The 18,088-nt window shown below is 37.7% G+C and overlaps 1 protein-coding gene across 1 annotated transcript; it reads left to right on the top strand.

The window, feature by feature from the left end:
* The first annotated feature begins 974 nt into the window (after positions 1-974).
* On the top strand, positions 975-17,004 carry tamalin (trafficking regulator and scaffold protein tamalin). The gene is made up of 8 exons (XM_079589016.1): positions 975-1,449; positions 5,234-5,286; positions 6,186-6,240; positions 9,907-10,009; positions 12,070-12,163; positions 12,774-12,840; positions 14,560-14,626; positions 15,819-17,004. The coding sequence occupies exons 1-8, from the start codon at positions 1,240-1,242 to the stop codon at positions 16,319-16,321; spliced, it is 1,152 nt and encodes a 383-aa protein (XP_079445142.1). The 5' UTR covers positions 975-1,239; the 3' UTR covers positions 16,322-17,004.
* Positions 17,005-18,088: the final 1,084 nt, after the last annotated feature.

The raw sequence follows: 18,088 nt of genomic DNA on the forward strand, positions 1-18,088 counted from the left end.
AAATATTGCTTAATTATTTTTGGTTGGCCTTTATTAATTCAAGGTTCACCAATTTCAATAAACTTTCACTAACTCTGCCTGGCATTATATATCTGATTGCTGTGAGCATGTTGTGAGTGCTCTTTAGAGTCGAAGCTTTTTAATGAATCGGTTCACAACCGCGTAGGCCTGCGTCATGTTATCCGGACTGAATCGACCAGAGTGGTAGCCTGGGAAAACCCAGACCACTCTCAGTTGTAACTGAGGTAGGGTCTGGCAAAGCTCCATAGACAATTCATTTCCACAGGGGCGTCACCAACGAACGTCGGATAGATCTAAAACCAATCAGAGCGATGAATGACATGACGTATGCAGAGCGACGGAGAAACATCTCGAGACTCTCAGCAATTCTCTGTTTGTGTTAACGAAAATGACTATTTTAAATCGCTTGAAACAGACGCGAAACCTGATTCGAACGAGTGATGTTTTGATGTTCCACGGCGGCATCCATGTCTGTAATGTACAAAATCTGCGTCACCGTCTCTGCTCTGTCGTCATCGTGTAAAACGTTTCTGATTGGTGCCGCGATTTCGGCGGATTGGAAATGGGTTTCAATGGGCTCTTTGCCAGACCCACTTGCAGAGCAAATCTAAATTTGCCGGAAGTGGTCTGGGTTTTCCCAGGCTACCAGAGTGGTTCTTCTCGGTCAACAACTCAATGGAGTCAAGAGCCTCTCTTACAAACATGTGCGATTCGAATGAACCGATTGCGAGCTTTTGAAGGGAACCGAGTTAAATGATGTGGCTAAATGTTTACTTTAATATCCAGACACAAACATTTTACAAATAAAATTGACTGGAAATATGTTTATTGTGTACGTATTATTATCAACTCGCATACAAAACCACAGAGTTGGTTCTAATAAATAGCTGTCAAACTAAAATGCAATCGTAAATAATACTACTCTACTTCTGCCTGCTAAACCATTTCAAGTAGTCATGGCTGAAGTGCATGTCCCCGCCCCCTTTTAAGATAGCAGGGTCCCTCCCCCTTTTCCTTCACATGTGCTTTTCATAACTCGACGAGTCTGTCCGTAGATGCTGTTGCTGTTGCTGCTGCTGAGCTAGAGCTGGGGATTATTGCACAAGTCAAAAGTGTAGGCTGGTGCCGAGTGGGTGTCTCCTCACCCACACTCAGTACTTTTCATTTCTCGCTCTTCTTTCATCCACTGTTACTTGCTTATTGAGTGACACGCGGACTATGAAAAATATGACTTTCCGACGCGTAAAGAAGCTGAACTCAAACGAGCCGGACAGCGGGTCGTTGTGTCATGACAGTGGAGACATCTACTTTACCTCCTCCAAATCGGACAGCTGTACTGTGGACCGTGGACCCTCAAAGTCCACTGAGGTGTATAATTATAAGACCCTCGCTTACTCTGGGGGGACCCTACCAAGGAACTTTAAAAAGGTTAGAGCATTTCATTTTATTTTCGAGATTCGAAACGCTGTATTTGAGTCCTTAAAAGTGTTTACATGTACATTGGCAGATTACACACAAGTGATCAGTTTATGACATTTATCTATCTTTTAATTCTCAACTGGAAAAAAACTTTTTAGTCCAGCCTTAGATTGATTTTCCGGGTTTAGTCAGCCTCCCTATGGTCAAATTGGTATTTTGGGTGGTTCTAGAGTTCTGGACACTTTTTAGCTGGTTAGACAAGTTAAGACTGTTTGTTAAGAAAATCCTGCTAAATCATTGTAAACTATGTTATTATGATTTTAGCTGGGTTAAGCTGGTCTGGCCAAACAAGACCAGCACACCAGTTTTTTTTTTTTTTTTCAGCAAGGTTGAGCTGTAGTTTCCACTAATAATGAACACTTATATCGGAGTGAAAACTTTATTATAAGTAATATTACACTTGTTAGTCTCTTTTATATCCTGCCCTCTATGCATGAACATCTTGAATGTATTGTATGATGTTGTCTGGCCTTAATTAAGCTCAGAGACAACAGCCCTATGAGTTTGTTTTATTAGAAGCAGCAGTGTGCATGCGCCACTCAAGTTTGATTAGTTTAAAGGCACACAAGTTGAGCTCTACCTCTCTTATTGACTTTATATGCCATCATCATTGGCTGAACATTAGCTAGAACTGCACATTTTGGATGTGTCCCTTATTAACACACCTGATTCATATCATCAGCACATTGTTTGGTGCTCTGAACTGGGTATGAGACATTCAAAATGTCAAATGCTGGAGTGCTAACCACCACTGTTGAAGGGGAGTAGTTCAAGCAATGATGTCCTTGTTTGAGTTTGGTCCTGAATGGTTCAAGCAGTTGTCACACTTTGCTTGGCATGTAAAGAATTTCTAGACCTGCGCTCATTCACACCTGTCCCATCAGTGTGCATCTGTGACCATCAGCATGTGACGGTTCCTTTGAAGAACCTCGTTTGCATGTATGCATATGAGCAGTCATGCGAATCTTTAGGAGTGTTACTACTTTTTTATTTCTGCATGACTGATTCATTAGGGTTCATACAACAGATCACTCATATCATGCCATAAAAAGTAGAGATTGCAATGACACCACCACTGTGCATTCAGCAGGAAACACTAGTATTCTGTGGTAAAGAACTAACTTATTTGATTCATTGTTTGCAAAAATTAGCTCAAGGTCAAAGCTTGTCTACTTAGGTAGCAACCATTCATTCTCAAGTGAGAAATGTGTAGCATTTTAAGCCAACAGTGACCCAAACAAGAGGAAAATATTGTCACGTGAATGATTTTATATTAAACATTTATTAATAATTATAATTTATTGTTATTATTATTATTTCAAATTAGAACTTGATTTTTTTTAACTACAACACATTTGCATATCTGAACATGTATTCCCACTATATTATTATATTTTATTAATAATAATAATTATATTATTAATAATTATAAATAATGCGCATTTGATTTTCACTTATTTGAAAATGTTTCACTTGTATTTTTATTATTATTATTATTAATGCAAATTAGATTTTCATTTACATATCTGAAAATGTTTCACCTGTATTTTATTATTATTATTATTATTATTATTAATAATGGAAATTATATTAATTTACATATCTGAACATGTTTCCCAGTATTGCTGTTGTTGTTACGCCAATTTGTAATAGTATAGGACTATAGGTATAGATGTATCTAGTATAAAGTCTCCCACACTTCCTTCCAAATCCAAAGAGAGTCATTAATCTGCTGCTCACCTCTACACTGTACTCGGCTTTGGCAAAAAGCAGTTGCTCTCCTGGGCTTTGACCATGCAGAAGTGAGCCTGCTTGGTTTTGGCCCTTGGGTTTAGACACACTGAAGTGTGTTTCATGGTCACTCATGGTGTAAAGTGTTTCCCAGTGCTTTTGGACCACCCACACGCAGGTCTTCTCTCTTGAGGAACTGTAAACAGCTCGTATGTGTCCCTGCTGAATTTTGGGCCTGCTCTTTAACAGTCCACCTCCTGTGTGGCCAGCCAAGCCGTTTTACGGTACCTGACCAAGTGTCCGGGGCAGAGAAGCCCCCTCAGGATTGTCTGTGACCTTTGTGGTGTGGAACTGAATTTACTGCAGAATTGAAAAAGCTTGAGTAAACAGGGTCAGTGTGGTTTTGTTGTTGACCATGTAATGAAATGGCTTTTGAAATTCAAATAGCTCTGATGATCTTGATATCTCCAAGTATATGTCTGGTGGCAATCAAAACAACATCTATAGTGTAGTAGCCTATGTGTTATGGCTCTGATATTCTTAAAGTGATAGTTCACCCAAAAATGACTGACAATTGTCATCATTTTTTCTCCCTTTCAAACCTGTATGGCTCTCTTTCTTATTCAAATTCAAAAACTTTATTGTCTATCCCCACAGGGGTAGAAAATTGTCTTTAGACAAAGGCTCAACAAACAATACAAAAAAAACACAACATGTAACATCAGTTTTAAAACCTACTACATTAAAAACTATGGAATCCCATTTAAAATACCAATAGCAGTTGGAATAAATGTCTTCTTATATTTGGTCTTTTTCACCTAAGGTACTTTATACCGTCTGCCAGAATAAAGTAACTGATATCATGTGGAACATAAAAGAAGATATTTTAAAAATGTTTCTGTTTTGTTTTTGTCCATGCATTGAAAGTCAATGAGTCCAATACTTTGTCATTCAGGTTTGGAATGACAGGAGGGGCGAGTAAATGAGGAGTTTTTTTTTTATTGTTGGTTGGGTGAACTATCCATTAGACTATGTTGCTGTGTTTTAGATTAATTGTGTGGTATGACAGCAATTTTTCAATTGCCTTTTTAAGGTCAAAAACAACAGCTCCTTTACAGCTGCTTGACTCAAACTAGCCAGCAACATTTAAATGTTGTATTTTAATTTGCAGAAATTAGTCCTAAACAAGGCTTACTCACAGTGGAGTACTACACGGCAAGATTTGGATTGTAGGGCAGGGTAGGTTTATGAACAGCTCTCTGTATCGTGACTCCTACACTTAGTGTAAACGCCGGGCCACAACAGGGTATTGTGCGACGGAGAGCTTTGCTTCTCCCTCCAACTGCCCCCGAGGGACCCTCTTAGTTACATGGAAATAAATGAAGTCATTGAGGGGACCCTACGACAATTCTCAAAGAGTACGAAAATAAAGAAAGGCAACGTTTTACTAGCTTAGGAGGGTTCTTGCACAAAGTGCACTTTGTGGAAAGCTGAAGTTGTTGGGGTTGAGGTAGAGCCCGATTGAATGGGCGTCTGTAAGAGCGGGCGTGATATGAATGAATACTTGTATCCGTTGTGCGTTTTGCGTTGGATTTTCAAAGTTATCAGCCGGAACATCAGGGCAGTTATTGTAGAACGTGCCAGAACTTGTATTCGCCAATCTGGTTACATCTTAGATCATCCTTGTGATAATTTCCTAGACATTTACTGTAAGTAAACCTGTAGTCTGGAGATAAAATAAGATCGGAGCATGAACCAGAGAAAGCCGAGACAGGAACGGTTCAGAGAAGACAGATATGCATTTCAGGTTACGTCTGCGATTGTCATCCGAGCTGTTAAACAACATATGTGTGAAATGAACACATTGAGCACAACCTGAAGACCTGTTGATCAAGGGGGATTTCAAGTGCACAAGGGCAGATCTTCCAAAAGTCACAGACACTCATTTTCTTTCTCTTGTCTTTCTATCTTTCCTCCTCATCAATCTGTCATTGGTGAACAGAACGGTGGGCTGCAAAAATGGAAGCCCCTCTCACAGTCTCCAGAACCACAAAGGTAAGATCTGCTTTTCTTCCACCTACACAGATTTGATTGGCGTATGCATGCGTCATCGCGTTATTTCCCTAAAATACGCTCGATTTATTTAGACAGTTATGAGAACGTCAGACCATAGTCATTCACGCCTTTTACAAGGTGTCATTCTGTCATAGAATAAAAATAACCCCCTTTGAACAAACGCAATCATAGATTTATATAAAATGGCCTGTTTGTGGACTGAATGAAGGAAATGAGCCCTGAATGAATCTGTGAATAAAAAGGGAGTGTGTGTGTTGGATCGGCCAGATGGTCAGATATGACCTTCACTGTATGTATGTGTCTCTCTCTTTATTGTAGAGTATATGCAATGCATATACATAATTCATGAGTGCCTAATAATGTATGAGTGCTTTCAGAAAAACAGGGTCTTGTCAAAGTCTTGTCATGTCTTTATGATTTACACGTTTGAATCCTGAGATTGCTTAATTGTCTAGACTAGTATTATCAACACAGAAGTCCTCTCTAGTTTAAAGTGCACCTCTGTAATAATTCATGTCCTGAGGTGGTTGTTATTATTGAGAATCAAAACACACTGTACACTTATGAAACTGAAAGTATACTGAAAACAAAGTTTGAGAGTGAGCTGTTCAGATGTCACACTTAGAATTTGGTGCTTTTTTAATTTTTATTTCTTTTTCACACATTTCCTATTACGCCATAAAGACGTATCCTCCAAAATAGCAGAATCATTGGGTTGATTATGCATTTCCTCTGTGATCTTTCATCATCCTTGTTCCTGTAAGCATTGACAGTTAGTCAAGGTCATGGATTGAGACTAAACCAGTCAGACCGTCTCTGCACAGCAGCCCTTTCCTCTGCTCATATTAATAGAATCATTTTGCTGAATTTCCTTCCAGGAAAACGGTGATCCTAGAGAAGAAAGAGGAGGAGGCCTTTGGCTTTGAGATCCAGGTAAGAGGGATTTAGACACTCTGTATGCAAGACATATTATCTGAATTCGTTCATAGCATCTGATCTGGTGAAAAATAATGTAAAATCTTTCTAAAGTGATCTAGGGTATGTTTACATGACAACGATGTACTAAAAACGGTAACACTTTATTTTACAGTGTTAAATGTTACATGTACTTACCATAGGGATAACAGTAAATTATGCATAATTACATGCAACTAACCCTCAACCTAATCCTGCCCTAACCCTATATGAAGTGCATGTAGTTGCTTAATATACTCAGTACTTAAATATATAATTACACTGTAACAATGACACCTTAAAATAAAGTGTAACCGTTTTTCCTTTGCATTTTTTTGCATACCAACGACAAGGTTGTCAAAACGATCCTCATTCACATGGATCCACCAAAACGATTAAGAGCGCTGTATTCATGCCAGGCCAGTATTTGGCGACGTCACTTTGTAAAGAAAATCTACATGTCTATAGACTGAGCGCTTTATACGCATGCGTATGATGTTTTCACAAGTTCACTTTTTTTGTAGCTTACACAGAGATGATAACGGTATCGTTTTTTAAAAACGTGCACTTTGAAACCCATTTTCACAAGTTAGAATTTTCAGGCCCCCAAAATGCCATTGTCGTGTAAATGAGTGGCCAATATCATGCATACGTTTTCTATTTTTAGTTGAAAACAGTGTCGTGTAAACACCCCCTTAGCTTGTACATGTGGGTGGGCTGCTCGGGATTAAATAAAAGCAAGACCTTGGGTGAAGGATCTCTTCATTGTTAAGTTGCTGTTATATTCAGCTTCAAGGTCTCACTTGCGATTAAACTTCAGTGGATGGCACCTCATTTCAACAGAAACAAGTATTAGCTAAGGTTTCTCCACATATAATCCAGTTAGTTTTGACAGAAAAAAAAAGAGGTTGTCTTGTAATTTATTCCTCACAATACTCACTTTATCAAAGCCTGATTCCTCAATGTGGAAACGATTATGAACTCTGTATTAGTAATTATTTATTCTGCTTCAAAGCAGTATGTCATTTGTTGTGACATGTGCCAGATAGCTAGTTTATATTTAGCAATGTGTAATAGTTCAGATGCAGGATGGAGGACCCCTCCTTTCCTGCCTTGTCCTCTAGTACAGGATATGACATCAAGTTTCTGTCACATGATAGGTCGACATATCAAGAAATTAATTGTTTTCTGGGATGGCGTGCTGTAGACAACATTGTTTGAGTCTCTTAGCATTGGGGATACGGTTGGCCGTATCTACTATGTAAATATGTATGTACTTTGCATCTCCTGAGGCGCTTGGTGTCTCAGAGATTCGTGTAAGCATTTGGAGTGTGTGGGAAGAGGAAGGAAGCAGACTATTCCAAACATTTGAAAACGCTTTATAAATGATTCACTTTTCAGAGATGGGCACATTTGCATTTTTTCTCCTAAATGAGTGATTATTGGGAGTTTTTTTCCCCCTCTAGAGTTCAGACCTGAATTTAACATGATAGTGGCTTTTCTTAAAGGGACAGTTCACCCAAAAATTATGTTTTCAAAATGTACTCCCCATCATGATATTTGAAACCTGCATTACCTTATTTCTTCTGTAATATATTAAATAAGTTATTTATAGCAGAATGAGAATGTCAAAAAGGCTCTTTTCCATACAATTAAATGAATGGTGACTGGCTGTCAAGCAAGAATATCGGCTGAAATTTCAGTAAACGTTTCTCACACAAATTTATTGCATGGGTTTAGAAGACTTGAAATATAGCGCGCAAGTCATATGGACCACTTTTATGGTGCCTTTTTGAACAATAACAGCCCCAGTCCCCATTCACTTTCATTGTAATGGTAAGCAGCAGTGTGAGCCCTCTTTAAAACATAATCTTTTGTGCTCTGTTGAAGAAAGTAAGTCATAGGGGTTTGTACCATCCAGAGGGTGAGTAAATGATGTCAGAATGTTAGTTTTTGGGTGAACCATCCCTTTAAAACAATCTTTATGAAGTCATCATAAGTTTAGTCAGATTCACCTTTCTTTTGACAAAATGAGGTTTAACAGTGTCCTCCGCTCACTAAGCTGTTAACCTCAACAACAGCTTTGGGTTTCAGTTGAGGAAATGAACACCAACATCAGTCATCCTCCAAGGCGTTGAGGCGTTCCTACGCAGGCGTTCCTACGCAGTTTACACACTTAAATAATTGTCATTCATTGTGAAAGTGAACATCGTGAGAGCGCCTTATAGCCACAGCGTGTCTCTTTGGTGACTGGTGAAAATGTTGCACGCTACAAAAAAACATTATGGCTCTACTCGCGTCAGGAAATGAACAGCAAATTGAGACGCTCATTTGAATCTACACGTCAGTAAACCAAAGATGCACTGATACCAAAGGCACCAACATGCAAATGACCCTTCCAAATAGTAGCAGCATATCAGCGCGTGCGTCTTGAACTGAGCTACTGATTACGGTTATGGTGGAAGCTGATGTTTTGCATATCGTCTCTTCCTGCTCTGTTTTAAACTCTTGCTGTGTAGAGTTGCATTGTATCCTTTACTAGAATTTGTAGTGCAATTCTCTAAAATATCTCACACCACTATGATATGTTATAGCCACTTAACATCCTTCACAGTTTACACCAGGTGCTAGTCCACTGAAGTTGACTTGAGTAGTTTTATGGCAGAATAGATAAACTATATAAGATCTTAATGGTGCAAACTACATTTTATTGCTACTGCTAAACATTTATTTTAACATAATTTACAGTTTAAAACAATGTTATCCATCCATTTTGAAAACCACTTGTCCTATGTAGGATCGTGGGTATATTATATTTTATTGTGTTATTTTGTATGTTATCCATTATCTAATTTGCAAACCGCTTTGTCTATGTACGACTCTATTCTATTCTATTATTATTATCCATCCATTATGCAAACCGCTTGTGCTTGGCCAGTTTATATTATATTATATTATATTATATTATATTATATTATATTATATTATATTATTAAACGTAGCCTAGTAAATGTAAATTGCTCTACTTTGGAAAACTTTCCTTTATGACTGAATATCATTTTCACTCTGAAATGCCCCACATTACAGTAAAACAGAAGTACAATTTTTACTCCAAGAAAGCACTCTGTATCTCTTGCTAACGCTCAGAAAAGGTCATCAAATATAAAATGTTGATTAGCCAAAAAAATGTGTTCGCCTCAGTCAGATGGCTTGGAGTTGTCCTGCATACAGTTCAAACATTGAAATGACAACAAAACACAGGTGTTCCAAATGCCCTAGTTTCGGTGTGGCTTGTTTATCAAAGATGTTTGCATGTGTGTAAACAACCTGAAGCCGTTCCTAACGCTCAGCTTCCTTTAAGCCATTGTCTGTCAGTCAGTCTTTGTGACGCCGTGCAGGTCAACATTCTAGTCATTGAGCACATGATGGTGTTAAGCCACTGTGGAAATGCTATCAGACCTGATTTAGCAATGCTACGTCGAACAATGAGTCCTAGTATTGAAGAAAATGGCACACCTTTACTAGCTAGACTATGACTCATTTTGTTTACTTTAGTATAATCTGAATGCATATCTATAAATAACATTACTCTTTGTACAAGAGACTGCATTGTTTACCACCCTTTTTTTGTGTGTGTGCCTGCAGACATACGGACTGCATCACCAGAGTGAGAACTCCGTGGAGATGTGCACCTTTGTTTGCAAAGTTCACGAAGACAGTCCTGCCCAACTTGCTGGCCTTAAAGTCGGTAAGTGTGCTCACATTAACACCACCCTCAATGTTTGCTCATTCAGTCCCGCTCTAAACCAGCATTTGACACAGACGCTAGAATATTCCGAGTAGTCCTCGGGGTCAAAGGGAGTACATTTCAAAGCAATAACAAGGATCACTTTCCTTCATCCACCTCTTGAACATCCTGTTTTGTAGTAAAATGAGTCTGTGTGAACGGGAGTAATATTTCAGAAGGCTTGCTTTCTGACTCTTGGATCTCATCAATCTGTCAACAGCAGAACAGTTGAGTGACAGCCCTACTGTTTAAGCAAGAGCAAATATCACAGGTCAGCGCCCACGTAGACAGTTGATGGATTTTTACTCTTTCAAACTGTAAAACAAAATACAGTCAAGTCACTGTGGTTTTTTGTGGGTTGCATGTTTATAGACAAGCTCTATTTTAATCTGCTAGTTTTTTTTCTTGAACATTTCTGTTTCCTTTTTGTTTGAGCTCTTATTGTACTTGGCATAAATCTTTCATCCTGATATAAATTAAATAGAGCTGTTGAATTTTTCATGATTTCATTTTGGAATATATAAAAGTATTTTACTTTAAAGTAAAAGTATTTATATATATATATATATAAACACACACACACAGGTGAAACTCGAAAAAATGTAATATCGTTCAAAAGTTCATTTATTTCAGTAATTCAACTTAAAAGGTGAAACTAATATATTAAATAGACTCATTACATGCAAAGTGAGATATTTCAAGCCTTTATTTGTTATAATTTTGATGATAATGGCTTACAGCTTATGAAAACCCCAAATTCAAAATTAGAATATTGTGAAAAGGTTTTCATAGCTGTAAGCCATAATCATCAGAATTATAACAAAGATATCATATTGTTGTTTTGATCACTTTAATGCATCCTTACATAATACAATCCTTGCTTTGAACAGTAGATCTGCGGTTAGCGTTAAATAAACTAATTTTGCTCATGTTAAATTAATTATATCTCAAAGGCTACAACAGTGGTTCGTCATGCATGTAAACTTGCATTTTTGTGGTAGTTTAATCCTTCTAGAACCTTGTAAGCAACTTTATTTAGAACGTTGACAAGTAAAACAAGATGGTTTTCTAAAAATACATCTTTGTCTTTGTCCTATAATGTCACATTCAGGCTTTTATGAATTGTTACCTCTTGAAATTGAATATGCAGAATTTGCATTCTTTTCTATCATCTCTGGAAAAAAAACACTTCTGCATCTAAAATATCAATTTGCTCTGTCCTAGGATCAGTTGATCTTCTCCTAGTCCAAAATATAACAATTATGATTCATAGATAAACTGATGTCAGATCAGTAGTAAACAGGAACTCCTCCTCAGAGTTGCTGTGCGTGTGTGTTGGTTTCGCTTCCTGCATTCCCTGCATGCCTTGCGCTATTGTCGCCGTTGGCCTGTCTCTCAAAAGCACATGACCTCATCGTTCTAAGACAAGAAAACCCAAAACTCTCCTAGGACAAAAGAAATTGTTTCATTACATATTGATGTGTAAAGTCTATTTGTCATGCGAGAAGAAAAAGTAAACAAGAAGATAGTAATGTATTCCAGTGGAACACAAAAGGAGGTGTTTAGCAGAATGGTTACGCTGCTCTTTTCTGTACAATGAAAGTGAATGTGACGTCAAGTTTTTAAAGGGTTAAAATAAAACGCCATAACAGTAGTCATTCAACTTGTGCACTATTTTAAGTGTTCAGAAGCCGTACAATAGCTTTCTGTGAGTAAACCGACTAAAACTGAACGTGTTCACTGAAAATGTTTCCTCTGAACTCTTGCGTAGCACTTGTGGTCACCATTCACCTTTATTGTGTTGAAATTGGACATTCTGCAATAAGTGTCTTCTTTTGTGTTCCTTAGAAGAAAGTCAGTCAATACAGGTTTCAAAATACATGAGCGTGAGTAAATAATCGTGACAGAATTTACCTTGTTGGTTGAAGTATCACTCTAAGGCAGCACAGCTCACGAAATGTTAGTATACAGTTTCCAATCAAATCAGTTCTCAGTTGAACACTCTTCTCTGGGCTTTGTAGGAGACACGATTGCCAGCGTGAACGACACTTCTGTGGAAGGCTTTCGCCATAAAGAAATCGTCCAGCTCATTAAATCATCAGGCAACGACATTAGGTATGTAGATGTTCCGTGTTTTTCCATTTCTGATAAGCAAAAGTCACATTTCACCCCAAAATAGAATGGTTTTAAAAGTTTAAATTGAAACTAAATTGTTTTAAGTGTGCCTGTGGTCTTTTCTGATTAGCTTGAAGAAATAGATCTGCTATTACTTGATTGGAACCACACTTTCCTTCCCCCCCGTTTATTTTCTGTTTAATAAAAGATGAAAGGCCTGTGAAAATGAACCTCCATTTATAAAGTGTAGATGTGAACCACATGAATGCATAGCAGTTAATGCCTTCCCTCTCCACGGCTTTTAACTCAATTATTTCCACTTTTAAACATGGGGTTATGCTGTAAATGAGAGTTTACAGCAGTCCAGTAAAAAGAGGTGCCCGCTTCATATCCATATCACCAATGAAATCATATACATTTGGGGGAAGGGGAGTTTTAAATGACCACTAAGCTCATATTCAGACACGTTGTGGTCTGAAGTCTGTTTTAAAGAGCTATTTGACTTTAATTGGTTTGTTTATTAGATTGAAGGTTTGAAGACTTGTAACTCTGCACAGTATAGGAAGTGACTTTGTCATGCAACACTGTGTTATTTTGTTCCTGTGTCTAGGCTAGAAACTGTCTACAGCAACTCGATTAGAAAAGCAGAATTGGAAGCCCGACTGCAGTATCTAAAGGTAAGTCCCATGCATGTCACGTATCAAGCAGCGTGTCGTCTCGTATACCGAGACGTTTACAAGTGTTGTAATGTAAGCCCAGCTTTAACACAGCTGCCCCGGCCTGGCACCAAACACTAGTGCCTATCACACCTGTTTCCTCTCACACCCCACCTGTTCCAATGACAGTCCAGTCTTAATCCGCACATACCGCAGTACAGCTGAACAGAAGCACGGTTTTACATTCCTCAGGATGTTCTCATATGTGTAAGAAGATGCCTAGGCTATAAAGTTTAACTACAATAAGAATACGGTTTCATTTTGGTACTCGCTCCTGCAGTTTTTGAGAGTAGCTGAATCACGGTGATGGTGAACATTGGTTATATATGTGTTCGTGTCATATTTGCTACACAGCTCTGTTGACATTCACAGTTGTATATGAGGCATGCACAAGCTCTCTTTTATAAATATTGTAATATTAACTGAGCTGATTATGTTACTAGACGGGTAGAGTTTTGCAATCGTTGGTTGGAGAACTTTAAACCAACATGTTTTGCCACAAAGACCTTTGTCATTGTTGAAAGAAAAACATTTATTTAAATGCAAACTAAAAAAAACTAATTTAAAATCAACCAGTGGAGTAGTAGACCGAAATGTCTAATATCTACCAATTAAACAAATGGCTAATGGTAAAATAATATTGGCACTATTGGGAGAATCAGACATATAAAATGTTTAATTTTGAATGCTAATTTACTTTTTTTACATTTTGAGTACATGTGCCATCATGTTACACTCACGCTTCAGTGTTTGCTTCAGAGTTATTGTTAACTGGAACGATTAAAATTTTTAATCGATATAAAGCTAAAATAAAACCTTTTATTTCAGTTAGTTGCCAAGGCAACATTTCTAATTTCCATTCATTTGAAGTATTAAAATGACAAACTGTAAATAAAAAATTATTAAATCTTATTAAAAATAAAATGGCACCGTCACATTACAAAATTACTATAAATGAAAATGTAAAAGCCGATTCAAAACCATAATAAAACCTATAATAGTATACTTAAATTTAATATATAAAAAAAACTAATTTAAACCCTGTTACATGTAATCTTTTGCAAACCTTAAAATGAACATTAATTTTTCACACCGTACATTATAATGTTGTGCTGCTTAAATTTACTTGTCTTGTATCATTTAAAACAATTGATTTTAGTTTTTATTTATTTAAACAAAATAGTATAGAATTATAATTAGCCATTTAACAGTTATCTTCCATAACATGAAAATAATGATCTGCTCCTGACTTTGAATATCGGTGCATCCCTGTAAAATACCTTCCATGAGTTTTTTTTATTTTTATTCAGTAGAATAAAGGATCGAAAAACCAATCGAAACCACAATCGTTACAAAAGGTAAAAAATCATGACATCTTTTCATTCATTACTTCAACAAATTAACTTTACGAAAAGAACTATGATTACAAAAATGGAGCCAGACAAAAAAAAGAACTATGATTAAAAAAAATGGAGCCAAGCAACAAAGAACTCAGCATTTTGTTCAAATTTGATGGCTTGCTGATTCGAGAAGTAGCGAGAGAGAACTGAGAGCTAAGTCTGACCTCACTGACCACACACTTCCCTGTTCTCTATGAAGATGATGATGGGAAAAAAGTAAATGAACAGACCAGCTAAATGACACGTGGAATGACTCTTACTGTGTCTTTTGTCTCTCCAGCAAACCCTGCATGAGAAATGGGATGAATACAGATCTCTAATGGTGCAAGAACAGCGGCTTGTGCATGGTGAGTTTTAGCACATGATAGCAATCTTGCTAACCCAAGCCTTTGAATAAGCCACCAGTTGCTTATGAGGTTGTTTTGATAGCGTGTAAAGGTTGGACATATGACATCTGAGCACTTCTGCATGTATTTATGTCCCACACAACACTTCCTGTAAGCACAAGTTTGCATTAGACACTTAAAGAGTATGATAAATTAAGAGAAACATTTAGAAGCATATGCTAGTATTTTTCCGGTATGACTAAAGCTCAAACTAAATGCATTAGTATACCAACATAATACTGTACTAGTCTGCAGAATCTCTTAGACTAATTATAAAAAATTAAAACGGAGAGTAATTTTCCTTGCATGCAAGACACTACAGGCTAACTGTTTTTGTTTGTGCACTGGTCGATTTTGTGGGGGGGTTTTTCAGACTAATGGAAAGAAAACATGCAAAATACACTTTTATTTTATTGCAATTCATCTATTTGTGCACCAAGACAGAAATTGCCTGTCTTCTTTACTGAGGGGTTTATCAAATAATTTCCCTGATTTTCATTCCTAAAAACATAGAATATACTGTAAAAAAAATGTACTGATTTATTGAATGATAAAGAGATATCAAAAATCCCTTTGACTCTATAGGGCTGTTCACACTTCGAATTAACTTTATGCAAATAATTAACCCTGGGTCATCGTAAACCCTGTGGAAACAGAATCCTTGCTTCACGTTTCACATTGCTTATAAAGTACCTGGCGTTAACAATTGATCCTTGGTATTCTTTCGCTGCCGTTTCACACTGTTCATTCCTAATCCCCGTGTTGACGTGTCAGTGTCACTGATTAGACACAATACGTTTACATGACGGCTTTAGCATTGCGCATCCTCATATTATATATTGCCGAATGTACTATCAAGATTTTTTTTAATAAGAATAAATAAGTTTTTTACTATAAGAATGAAACGGTCTCATCTTCACTCCAATTGTGTTTCCAGTCACTATTTGACATTTTTGCGAGGGTTAGATTCAGATTTCTGTGCAAATTTTGTACATAAATTAAATAATGTCGTCTTTGTATATTTCAACATGACAATTTTTTTTACAATTCTTATTCTAATCGATCGTCACTTTTTTAAAACCCTGTTCAACTTGGGTGTCTTGCTTTAAACATTTCCAGAAGTTAATTTAGCTATCTGCTTTCTCTCTCACAGGCATCGTACTGAGTGACGTGGCTGTGTACGAGTCTCTGGAGTCAGCCGGCGTGTACGGTAGTCTGGGAGCTCCGAGCCCCGCGGCCATGCGCGCGTTACATGGCACCAGTAGCACGAGCAGCAGCGTGAGCCATCTCAGTGCCGCCACGGCTGAGGACGATCCACTCTACCAAACCTGCATCTACCAGGGGGAACGTGGCAACAACACCAGCAACGACGAGCTCGACACAAACCAAGAGAAGACTCAAAGCGGCCGTCCGCGGATGACCCGACCCGCCAGCGAGCTCTTCGCTACTGCCAAGACAACCCTGACCCGCAGCGCCAGCACACGCAGCTACATGAGGGGCCCGGCATCGTCCTCGGTGCCTAATGGAGAAAAACAGCAGAGTGGAGGGTTCAGCACACTGCAGCGTAAACCCAAACAGAAGAGCTTCAGGCGGAGGCTGTTGAAGTACATTCCCGGACTAAACCGACCCCTGGAAGAGGAGGAAAGCAAACTGTGAGAAACTAAAACAGACTAAAATTCAAAGACTCACTTAGCCAAAGACTAAATGTTTAAAATGTGAAATGCATCCAAAAAAGCAAACTGAAGACCAAAATGGGAGGCCAAAACAAACCAAAGAATATTGTGATAAAAAAAAATCGAGAGCCTCGTTCCTTTCCAATGTTTGGACCGATTAGAATTTTTTTTTTTTTTTGAGTGTGCCAAAAGGCAACTTAAATTTTTGTCTAAAACGCTGAGTAGATGTGGATGCGTTTCTATTTGTTGCTGGAATATGGTTTAAAGTTCTATAACCAGTAATATAACAGTTAAGACAAAAAATATGGTGAAAATGTTGACTTAAAAAAAAAAAAAATTTGTCTTCATTACTTTGTCAACTTCTTAAACGTTATTAACATTGTTTAACTTTATTTTCTGGTGCACATTTTTCATCTAAATCAAGAAGTAAATGTTTGTACATATTTTGTTAATGTTTAAGTTATTTATTTAATGTTTTTTTTTTTTTTTTGTGAAGTTTTTTTTTTTTTTTGTTATTTGAAGATGTACAAAATGAAGGATTTTTCTTATTTGATCATTTATATTTGAAAATACTTTGGCCCTGAAGGATATTTAATAAATGCCTGTTGGCAGGTATGTGTAAATAACTTTTCTATTTTTTGAAAAATAAAAGGATTTTCCCTTATAATTTCTCTAGTATGCTTTTTTTCTCCCCTCACTTTTGTATTAAGAGGTTATTTTCCCCAGAAGTCCACTTGACAAATTCCCTCCCATTTGAGCACAAGTGTTCTTATTGTGTTGGACGTCTTTGATTTCTTCCTAAAATATTTTTCTTTGCACTTACGATACCGGCAGCTCACACAAAAGACTACAGCCTAATGTGCTTTCCTAACCTCAAAAACAACAGCTTCCTCTGGGGCAGAGACTGTGTGTTTTGTAGTATGAAGGGGCTGGTTACATTCCTCTAATGCTTGGCTCTGTGAGACCTTCAGTGATGTCAAACAAATTCATTGTAGGGTCGCTGTTAGGAATATGCATTGGAATGTGCATCTAAGAGTGACCCCAGGATTCCAGACCACAAGCCTTGATTCTCTTCCTTTAGGTCCGAGCTGAACCCTTGCCCTCTGCCTGCACACACAAACACGTTCCCCCATGGTGCTTTGACAAGACACAAACCGCATCATCATCCCAGTGTATCACCTGACCTTCCAGGTCACAAAATACCCCCCCTTCTATTTTCTATGGCTCTCTTTACGTTGTTTCCCTTTTGTCTGCCTTCACAGCCGGTCCCCGTTACGTCAGAGCCTCTTTGGATGGTCGCCGGTGTCAGTACTGTGTAACTCCCTGTGTCTTGACTAGCTATTGTTTCGTCTTCAGTAATAGAGACGGATGTGTGGGTAACTTGTCAGCTTAAGACATAATTGGGTTTTTGAGCAGATTTTGAAGGCTGAAGTCATTTTAAGTCGTGACGATTGTTTAAAAAAAGTGAATGCATAATTAGTTTGAAGACAAGGGGACCTAAAGCAAAGCCATGAATGGACCATTTAATGGTTGGGCAAAACAATAGGCTGACAGTGGGTTGCATGTAATTAGCATAGCAAGAGAGATGGGAGCTTGGTACAGAAAGGACATTAGAGTTTGTTTATACGCGTATTTATATTTTAGTGATGTTTCCTAAAGTAAGCATCTGTATTATTGCTTTTACTTGGTTTTGTTCTAAACCACTATCAAAAAATGTAAACATTGAGGTGTAACTTGTTTTGCACCATGC

The sequence above is a fragment of the Phoxinus phoxinus genome, assembly GCF_949152265.1.
Source record: "Phoxinus phoxinus genome assembly, chromosome: 18".
Taxonomy (NCBI): domain Eukaryota; kingdom Metazoa; phylum Chordata; class Actinopteri; order Cypriniformes; family Leuciscidae; genus Phoxinus; species Phoxinus phoxinus.